Source organism: Hippoglossus hippoglossus, chromosome 22, assembly GCF_009819705.1.
Source record: "Hippoglossus hippoglossus isolate fHipHip1 chromosome 22, fHipHip1.pri, whole genome shotgun sequence".
Lineage (NCBI taxonomy): Eukaryota > Metazoa > Chordata > Actinopteri > Pleuronectiformes > Pleuronectidae > Hippoglossus > Hippoglossus hippoglossus.
In genome coordinates, this window is record NC_047172.1 from 22,547,160 (window position 1) to 22,557,886 (window position 10,727).

A 10,727-nucleotide genomic window follows, 5' to 3' on the forward strand; every position below is an offset into this window, starting at 1 on the left:
ATCATTGTTAATGAGGTTTCCTCCCGCTCATAGCAACTGTTTAAATCCTCATGAAGAGAAGAATACAGAAGTGAAGAGAGGAATCTCACAGTCTAAATGTCTAAGCATTGGCCCAAATAATGGACAGTGTTTGTATACATTTAGTTATGGGTGTATGTTTTTTTTTATTGGAAAGTTCAACTGTAGTTTGCCCAAGATTTTGGATTTTGATGTGAGTGAACAATCGAACAATCTTTTACAGGGTGTATTCATATATATAAAGAGACTAGAAATCCCATAATTCCCACAAGTCAGGTCCTGTATCAGTTTTTGTGCAGCCCACTCATATCTTACTTCCTACTGTAAGAGACACTCACCCAGAAATGAACCAAACGTTTATTTTGTTATCTTTACTCCTGATCACAACATTAAAGGCACTTATAACATCACAAATGAAACCGTTACATGCCTGGTTATTAAAAAAACATTTATGGATGATTATCATATGAACACTACCTTTATAAATAATAATGTGTATGTCATGGGTTCATTCTCTGCAGCAGTTTTTGTAATGTCACTGTGTCTCTGAGGCTCTGACCCCTGCATGTGCATGTATTGTGAGGCACCACAATTAAGGGAGTAACTGCCTGAAGCCTGCTGGGGCCGGAGACATCTGGAGAACCAGTCATAACACTGTGGAGCCTGCCATTGTTATGTGCTCAAAAAACGGAACTGGGAAAAAAAAGGGGCAGGAAGAAAGGACCTGCAACTGCTGCTAAACATGATTTCCATCTTTGGTTTGTGCTGCAAACAGGATACAGGAGCTTGACTGCTAGTCTCAGACCCACATAACTTATTTTTTGGGCTACGAATGGATAACCACATATTAGTCTAATTTTACCCCCAAACTTGCAGGGACACTCTGGATATCAGCTAATTCATTCATCACTTCAACAACTATGTTGTGGATTTTTCTACTGCAGCTCATCAACAGTGTGAGAGGTTTATCTGGAGCTGACCATGAGACTCTGTGCACGTCTAACACCTGCTTCACCATACATATGGACAGGGTGAGCTATGCGCTGGCCCAACAGAACTGTACGCACAACGGAGGTTATATGATGACGATCAGAGACACAGAAGAAGAGAATGTGCTGCGTTCGCTTCTCTCACAGATCAAAGGACAACGTCAGGACAGGGTGCTGGAATTTTGGATTGGATTAAAACTGAACAGAGGGAACTGTACGTTGGCTGACAAGACTCTCAGGGGCTTCAAGTGGGCATCTGGGCAGGAAGATTCCCAGTACTCCAACTGGGGAGAAGAACCTGTCTCCACCTGCACAGAGAGATGTGTGAGGGTTAATTACACGCTAGTGGGTCAGAATCAACTGAAGTGGACAGCTGGAGCTTGCAAAAGCCTGGCTTTCTATGCATGTAAGTTTTACTTTAAGGGAATGTGCAAACCTTTGGCTCTGATGGGGTCTGGGGAAATAACCTACACAGTGCCCTTCTCAGAAAGGCCAGCAAGAAGTGACATGAAATCATTTCCAAAGGGAACTTATGCTGATATTATCTGCAGTGACCAAAAGCTTCACTACTCTGTGTGTACGGCGTCAAAGGACATCTATCGATGGACAGTCCCTGGTCCATTTTGCAAAACAGGAGAGCAGAATTGCGCAATCAATAATGGCGGATGCAAAGATTCATGCCATCAGGATGGAGGGGAAGTTAAATGTTTTTGCAGAGAAGGTTACGACCTGGATGAGGATGGACTCTCTTGCAGGATAAAAGACCTGTGCAGCGTTGCTACATGTGAGCATCAGTGTGTGATGGAGGAGTCTGGATATTCCTGCAAATGTCCACATGGGTTCAAACTGGATGAAAACCAGCGCAACTGCTTTGACATTGATGAGTGTCAGTCACAAGCCTGTGAGGATCATTTGTGTGTAAATACACCGGGAAGCTACACATGCGAGTGTAAAGACGGCTATGAAATGGTTGATGGTGAATGCATTGATGTGGATGAGTGCGCACACTCAAGATGTGAGCACGGCTGCTTGAACAATATTGGATCCTTTTCCTGTTACTGCAATCAAGGTTTTACTTTATCCCAGGATGGCTTCTCCTGCCCGTGCCCAGGGGGCTTCCATCTGGAGACTGATGGATCGGCCTGCGCTCCGGATGGGTCCGAAACATCAGCTACTCCATCAGATGACCCAGCTGATGAGGGAACACACGAGAACTTCACCTGGTCCTTGACGAGAACCACATTGGAGGTCCAGCACCAGTCCCCTCATACTGACTCACCACTTCCAGACCTGGTGAACGTTACACACATCGGTCAGCAGAGCAACGTGTCCCTGCCGCCAAGCTGGGTCAACTCAAGGCTCATGGTCTGCGTCCTCGGCTCAGTCATCCCTCTGCTCGTGCTCGTCACAGTGACATTAGCTATTGCAATTTTTCGATGCAGTCGCTCCAAAAAAGAAGCCAAGAACAAAACAACAACAGACGGTTACTGTTGGGTGTCATCGGGTCTAGATCCACGTCTAGAGAAACTATACGAGTCCATCTCCACTGATGACCTATGACCTCATGATTTCGGAGGAGACTGTCTGCATTATGTTTATTTATCTAATTTATGTCTTTGCACTTTCTGTAAGTTAGGCAGTGTGTTGTTTTAATATGATTACATATCAAATCACAAATCAGAGTAAAAGATAGAAAGACAGAGTATAGAGAGGAAACAAGTTGGGTAAAAAGAAAAGTATGAAAAACACGACAGAAAGTGTAAATACATGCAGGTTTTGCTATAAAGGGGATGTGAGGGGCTCTGTATTACCAGACTGAATGTATGTAGAGAACTGATGGAGTGGTTTGGCTGTTTCCTGTTTGTTTAATGACATGGTTAAAATGTACATATGTTTTTAGGTCAGAGGACTTAATTTAATGCCAAGATCATTGTGCTCCTTTTGAAATATGTCTCATCATCAGCAGCCATATTTCCTGCTATTTTACATTGTTGAATAATGTGTGTACTGTGGTCCCCTCCTAGCCCAGCAACAGTGGCAATATTCAGATGATGGACACAGTAGGTTCCAGATTATTAATTCATATCATAAAGCAGTGGTGGGAGAATCAATCTGATCTTTTACTAAAGGAAAAGCAGCATCAATTAAAAAATATTACATTATAAATAAGAACAGAGGTATGAGCAAGAATTATGAGAAATAATAACATTACAATAATAGGTTTTATTTGTATCAGACTTAACAAATGACAATGTGCCTCAAAAAAGGATAAAAATCAAATAAAGTTGATATGGAGATGGTATATTTTCTTTTATGTAAAAGCACTTGTTCTCATATTTGCAGGAATCCCCCTGTCATCGTTATATCATCATATGATTGGCTATTCTCACTAAAGCATTAACATGGAAGCGTTACATTAATGCTGTCGCTGGTTGAAGTGATATAATACTAATTAATAGTAAAATCTATAATTAGTAGTTTGTAGATGTAATGTTTCCATTTCCATCTGAAATTTTGTGAAGAATAAAGTGACAAAATGATGAAGTAATTTGACTTACATACTGCACTTAAGTAAATACACATTTACATTTATACACAAAGGCAATCAAACACATTTTACTTACAGAGGGGAGGTTGCACAGGTGATTGTGTTGGTGTAAAATAAATATGATGTAATGATAAATACACGCTGACTATCAAACCTGTGTATGTTGTATAAAATTAAGTCATGCTATAAGATGAAAACAAAATAGAAAAGTGTATTCTGGAATATGAATCTGTATCTATATTTACATTTTTGTGACCACTGCCTCCACTGAAACCAGCAGTCCAACTCTATCTCAGTTCCTTCCTGTCTTTAACCCTGAGGGGTGTTGCTTCCGGAGTTACTGGACACAATCAAACAATCAGTCAAATTTTGTTTGTATAGCCCATATTCACAAATCACATTTTGTCTCATAGGGTTTTAACAAGGTGTGGCATCCTCTGCCCTTAACCCTCAACAAGAGTAAGGAAAAACTACAAAAAAAAAACCTTTTAACGGTAAAAGAACGTAGAAACCTCAGAGAGAGCCACATGTGAGGGATCCCTCTCCCAGGACGGACAGAAGTGCAATAAAAAACATGATTTAAACCAGTTTAGGGCAGTTCCTTTACTGCTAATTAACTGTTCTAGTCTCTGTAATAAAATTTGATGGTCAATTGTGTTGAACGCTGCACTAAGATCTAACAGAACGAGGACAACTTTTTCAAGGATTTTAGACAGGAAGGTTATTAAATTATGGTCTGATAGAATTGGATTACGCGGAAGTACTATTAGATGTTAAATTTTGACACCGTATGATAATACAAGGTCAAGTGTGTGGTTACAACAATGAGTAGGTTGGTGTACACACTGACTGAAACCAATTGAGTCTAGTACTGAAATAAATGCTACGCTAAGGCTATCATTATTATTGTCAACATGAATATTAAAGTCACCAACAATAATAATTTTATTGGCCTTTAGGAATAGGTTTGATAAAAACTCAGGGAATTCCGTTAAAAACTCAGAATAAGCCCCAGGAGCACGGTAAACTACAGCAAATATGATTGGCTGTTGGTATTTCTTGGATGGGTGTGGAAGACTAAGAACAAGACTTTCAAATGAGTTGTAGCTTAGTTTAGGTTTAGGATTAATTAATAGACTGGAGTTAAAAATAGCAGCAACTCCACCTCCTCTGCCAAATTCTCTGGGAACGTGTGAATTTACATGACTGGGGGGAGTAGATTCATTTAGACTGACATATTCATCAGGATGCAGCCATGTCTCAGTGAGGGACAATAAATCAATGTTGTGATCTGAGACTAGTTCATTAACTAAAATAGCCTTTGATGATAATGATCTTATGTTTAAAAGACCACATTTAAAAGTCTTTGTTTCCTGAGTTGTTGCAGAGGTTGTGTTAATTTGTATTAGATTTTTGTGTAGAATTCTCCCTCTGTTATTGTTTGATTTACATAATTTAATGGGACGGTGGACAGACACACTCTCTATGGGGTTGTGTGACTGGTCCAGAGGGAGCGCAGAGAAGTGTGTAGCACTGCAGCTCTGCGTCCTGGTCCCAACTCTGGGTTGTCATTTTATAGACTGGGTAATATTCCCAGATAAGAGAGAGCTGCCCCATCCCAAGTGGGATGAACGCCGTCTCTCCTAACAAGACCAGGTTTCCTCCAAAAAGTTTGCCAATTATCTACAAAGCCCACACCGTTTACAGGACACCACCTCGACAGCCAGCGGTTAAAAGACAACATGCGGCTAAACATGTCATCACCTGTTGTGTTAGGGAGAGGGCCAGAGAAAACTAGTGTCCGACATCGTTTTTGCAAAAGCACACACCGACTCCACATTAACTTCAGTGACCTCCGACGTGCGAAGCCGGGAGTCGTTGCTGCCGACGTGAATTACGATCTTACTGTATTTACGTTTAGTTTTAGCCAGCAGCTTCAGTTTGCATTCGATGTCGCCGGCTCTGGCCCCTGGCATGCAATTGACGATGGTGTCGCTACCCTCTCGTTCATCAGAACCGAGTCGCCAATGACCAGAGTTTGCTTCTCAACGGGTGCGTCGCTGAGTGCAGAGAATCGGTTTGAAACGTGAGCTGGTGGCTCTTTAATCGTGGGCTTTTTAAGGGTGGCACTATGCCCCCTCCGGACAGTCACCCAGCCGCCCTGGGCTCCCGGCTGCACGGGACAAGTCGAGGGACTGCTAGCTGAGGCTAAGCTACGTGCTAAGCTAGGCGGCTCCGCGGCGGCTGGCTAACTACAGCTAACGGAGGTTATAAGCTACGGAGCCTCCATCGCTACCAATACACTACATTTGTTACATGTACCACTACTGTTAAAGGAGGCAGAGGAGTAAGTGAACACGAGACACTCGGAGCAGCAGAGAGCTCTTCAAACAGAAGAATCCGGTGACACGCAGATGGAAAGACACAGAATCGCTGAAGCACCAAAGAGTGGGGGTTGGTATGTGTGGATGTTTACCTATAGACCGGCGATTTAGCCGTAGTAATATAGAGAAATAGCTGTGTTAGCAGAGGAGCTAGTTCAGAGAGAGCGACCACCACCAGCGGCAGGAAAACAGGAAATGACGCAATTTGCCTACCGTAGTATATAGTAAGCGAATTGCGTAAGTTATCGCTTACGTAGTACTACGGTAAGCAGCAACTTACACAGAATCTAAGTTGTCAGTGGTTTTAGTCCTGCTCATTGTTGTAACCACACGCTTTTAGTCTGGCGACATTATAAGATGATCTTCTGCGCGACGTCATGGACTTCATCAAACTGCCAATGATTATGATTATTTTAATGTCAGTTATTTTTTTGTTGTCTTTTAAGGCAGGGTGTGGCATGAAGCAGGCAGGCATATGTAGGCCTGTTTGTACTGGTGGGGACTGTATTACTGTTAACCAGGACAGAGTGGACTTCAGAACAGCAGAGACAGCATGTGGAGATAGGAGCGGAGAACTACTGACGCTTCATCCGGAGACAGATGGGAGCATCCTCCACACTTTGAGTCAGGAGTTGTCTGGAAACTTCTGGATCGGACTGCGTTTACCAGCTGGCGCATGTAGCAACCTCTCATCTCCACTCAGAGGCTATGAGTGGATCTCTGGTAGCACACAGAAGAGCTTTATCCCATCCTCCGACACCTGGAAACACAGCACTGAAGTCTGCTCTCCGCACTGTGTGTCACTTTCAAACGATCAAAAGTGGACAGAGAGACTGTGCTCAGAGGAAACTGATGGATATCTGTGCAGAACACAGCACAAAGACGCGTGCCAGGCACAGGAATTATCGGATCCAACTTTTTTCGTAAGCTCTAAAGGCTGTTCAACAGGCCCTTGTGAGCACAAATGCACGGACGTAAAAGGAGGTTATATATGCTCTTGCTTCACAGGATACATCCAAGACAGCAAAGACCCCAGGCAGTGCAAAGTGCATTGTGGCGAGAGGAAATGCCCATGTTCAGGACACAGTGGGGGCGAATGCTTCTGTCCTGAGGGCTACATCCAGAACTTGAGTTTCTGTGAGGACATCGATGAATGTTTGCAACAGTCTTGTGATCAAGACTGTAAAAACACTTTTGGAGATTTTGAGTGCTCCTGCAGAGAAGGATTTGTACTTGCAGGCAAATACAGTTGCGTCAAAGCAAAATACAGAGAGCGTTTTTTCACCATGACTCCTGTTAGCGTGCGTGCTACCAAACCTGCTGTTGATAATACCCCGAAGACGTCTTCTGCACCTGCTGGAGGGTTTCTCTGGGTATGGGTTTTTGCTGCTGCGGCTGTGGTGGTGTTAATCTGTGTGGTGAGGTTTTATGTTGTGAGGCGTCAGAAGCGCAGAGAACAAAACTCCACTCAACAGTATCCTGCTCCTGTGGATGATAATGAGTGTTAACGCTGAGTCCACCAGATTTAATATTCATGGTTTGGTATTTTGTGAACTGTTAAGCCTCAATTTTCTGAACAGTGCACCGTAAAAAATTTACCTGAGGAAATATGTTAACATGGATACATTTTAAATGCGAGCAGGCTATTGTGAATTCACTCTGTTTCACATATGCATCATTAAAATCAACAATAATGGGAAAGAATATTTTGAAAGTCAATTCATTATTATATTCAGATTAAGTGCATGAATACAAATATAAGCAATTTAGTTCAAAACTATCAGATAATTTGCAGTAGTTAAGATAAAATACACTGTGTTATGAAATGGAGCTCAATAAAGATCAAATCTGATAAACTGGAAATCATCAAGTGTTAGTTCCTTAAAATGACCCTGAAATGAATGTACCATGTTTCTTTGTGCATTTAAATAGAGTAATCATTTGTATATGTGCATATCCATTCAACTTAATGTAAAAATATGGAGTATTGAAATAAATGTTCTTTAACCCTGATCCTAAGTGGAACACAGAGGAGGTGACTGTACACGTGGTCATTCATGAGACATGTTAAATAATTAAAATCTGAATTATTCAAACGAATCAATGCTCCATTTCCTTCATCATGCATGCTCTTAGAGCGCCATCTACCGTTTTGCTCAACAAATTGCAGTAACAGTTATCGCCAGTCTGCGTTGGTTTCAGTTATAGTTTGAAAGAAACTTTGCCTGATCTTATTGTTTAGCTACCTGCTGAATGAACAGTACTTACTTCATGTTTTGTAAACAACCAGTTTTCTGAAGAAAAGTGGACAAGTTATAGACAAAATAAAAAATAAATAAATAAATATATATATATATATATATGTGTGTGTGTGTGTGTGTGTGTGTGTGTGTGTATAAAAACAATTTCCCATTGACCCTCATGAGGGCAGTAGTGTACACTTCTTCCTCAAGCTTTGTTCCTCCACCCGAGGCCTGGGAGTTTGAGGGTTCGGCCCGGTGTCTGAGCTGTTCCTAGGACTGTGCTCCTCTAGACAGAGACTTCAGATGCAGTTTCAGGAATTAGGGCTGTCACCTTTTCTAAAAATCAAGTTTGAATGTATTGGAATACTCCCCTGCAAAAGTCAGTTGAGGATGAACACTTGATGTTGCTCCTCTCGTCTGTGGTGCCTCCTCCATTTGTACATCACTGTCCACATCTGTTCTAGCTTTTCTCTCTCTCTCTCTCTCTCTCTCTCTCTCTCTCTCTCTCTCTCTCTATAACAGTGCTCACACAGTATATATGACATTCCTTGCATAGAAAACTGTGTTGATACTTTTTATCGGATGCTTCAAACACTCTCATCTCCTTGCTGGTCACACCGTGAAAAAACAAAGTTCATCCCTCTGGCATGTAGTCTGACACGCTGAACTGGTTCACAGTCTGTCTGGATTAATCAAGCCACAAGACATCAACAGACAATAACATCCAGTATTACTTCATGGTACATCTGTTTCTTGTAGTTTTATGCTGAAACCACTAGATGTTACCAGAGAGATGTGCATGAATTTTACTGATAGTACCTAAACTCAGGATTGACCTGATCCTGCCTTTGTTCGTACACACACACACACACACAAAACACACACACACACACACACACACACACACACACAGGGAGAGAGAGAGAGAGGGAGAATTTGTGTTAGTGTGTTTTTGTGTGTGGGTGTGTGCAAGACATGCACAGACAAGTGAGTTGAGTGTTGATAAAACTGGGTGGTTCAAAACTAACCTGGCTGGTACCAGTTCTGGTTGAGGCACTCTTACCTCACCTGTGCCAGTAAACAAGGATGGCCCTCTGTGAACTTCATCAGCCAATCACAACAGGAGGAGTTCACTTTATGGGAGGGAATAGAGACACAGTGTTTTTTGCCAGATGTGTGGGGGACAGCCTCTCAGAGTTTTCTTTCATGTTGCTCATACTATTTAACTATTTAACCAATCTTATATGTATCGATTCAAATGTGTGGACAATTGTATAGGATATATATGCAATCTGTCATTTATTATTCAGACTCAGGGTCCCTATGTAATCCAACATAATCACATGGAATAAAATACATAAATACACAAAAAATGTTGTTATGGTAGTTTTTTGTGAGTTTTCGAATAACAATATATACACTATGAATTAAGGAAAAATACAGTAAAAAGAGCAGTTATTGCTGTTGCATAAAATTGCCAATAAATTATTATATTGGTTAAGCTGAATTTTTACACACATCATTTATTTCATGCAGCTGTGGGACCAGCTTCATGATGAAATGATACAAGATGTTTGAACTGGTCATAGTCTGGGCGTTGAGCAGTTTATGAATGACCCCATACATGTAACTTATTCTAACGCCAACCATTACCTTATATACAATACTGTGTAACTGTATTATCTAAGAAGGCTAATTTAAGGTCAGAAAGACAATTTCCGTAGTCAACGCTTGTTATGTAAAAGATGAACTTGGGGGCTGCATCTCTACTTTAATCCAATTAGGAAGTAGGCCTCAGACCAATTCAAAGCAGCACGACTAGACTGTGCCATTCCTCAGGCTCCTTCAAATGCCACCTTCCATCCTTGAGAAATGAAGGCTCCAGCATTTAAGTATCAGGCTTCAAATCAAGCAAATAGAAAAATAGTACAAATGTTTAAAAACCAAGGGGTATTAAACTGTGACCAACTTTAGCTCTGTTGCTAGGCAACAGCAATAAGGGATGAGCTGGTGACGCCAATCACGGAAAGCCACTGTAGACCAGAACATCTCATTTCTGTTCGGCCTTTAAGGTCTCCCCTTCCCACAAAGTAGACGGTCTTTATGACCTGGGTCGACGGCGCCTTTTTGAAGGATGCAGCCCCTGAATTGAGACCCTGCCCTGTGGTATTGGGTCAAAAACATTTTAAATGCATGGGCTATTGTGAATGGACTAGGCCTCTTATTTTATTATATGCACCAATAAAATCAGCAATAAAGGGAAAAATATCCAAGAGTTAATTCATACCTGTATTTAATTAAGTGCATCTTAAACCAAAATTAAATTCAAGCAATATTAAGATACAGGAAATATTTTATGTTGATGTGCCAGGATGAGCTGAGGAGTGATTTGAACACATTTGAACACCAACATCGTAACTATTCTCATTTAGTTAGTGAAGTAAAATGTTCATCCAAACAGCAATCACATGATTTCAACTATCAAAAACTATTTACTATTTATTTTATCCAACACTAAAGGATTTTTATTCTGAAAAAAAAAAAG

General features: G+C 41.3%; 2 protein-coding genes across 2 annotated transcripts; both read left to right on the forward strand.

Annotated features, from left to right (window-relative positions):
• The first annotated feature begins 669 nt into the window (after positions 1-669).
• Positions 670-2,732, forward strand: LOC117756192 (complement component C1q receptor-like). The gene has a single exon (XM_034576597.1). It carries the CDS (start codon positions 939-941, stop codon positions 2,565-2,567), a length of 1,629 nt encoding a protein of 542 aa, XP_034432488.1. The 5' UTR covers positions 670-938; the 3' UTR covers positions 2,568-2,732.
• A 1,091-nt stretch (positions 2,733-3,823) lies between these two features.
• On the forward strand, positions 3,824-8,048 carry LOC117756202 (complement component C1q receptor). The gene is made up of 2 exons (XM_034576613.1): positions 3,824-3,914; positions 6,272-8,048. Exon 2 carries the CDS (start codon positions 6,317-6,319, stop codon positions 7,445-7,447), a length of 1,131 nt encoding a protein of 376 aa, XP_034432504.1. The 5' UTR covers positions 3,824-3,914; positions 6,272-6,316; the 3' UTR covers positions 7,448-8,048.
• Positions 8,049-10,727: the final 2,679 nt, after the last annotated feature.

Coding starts and splice junctions, on each gene's coding strand:
- LOC117756192 (XM_034576597.1), top strand. CDS start 939: ATGTTGTGGATTTTTCTACTGCAGCTCATCAACAGTGTGAGAGGTTTA.
- LOC117756202 (XM_034576613.1), top strand. CDS start 6,317: ATGGACTTCATCAAACTGCCAATGATTATGATTATTTTAATGTCAGTT.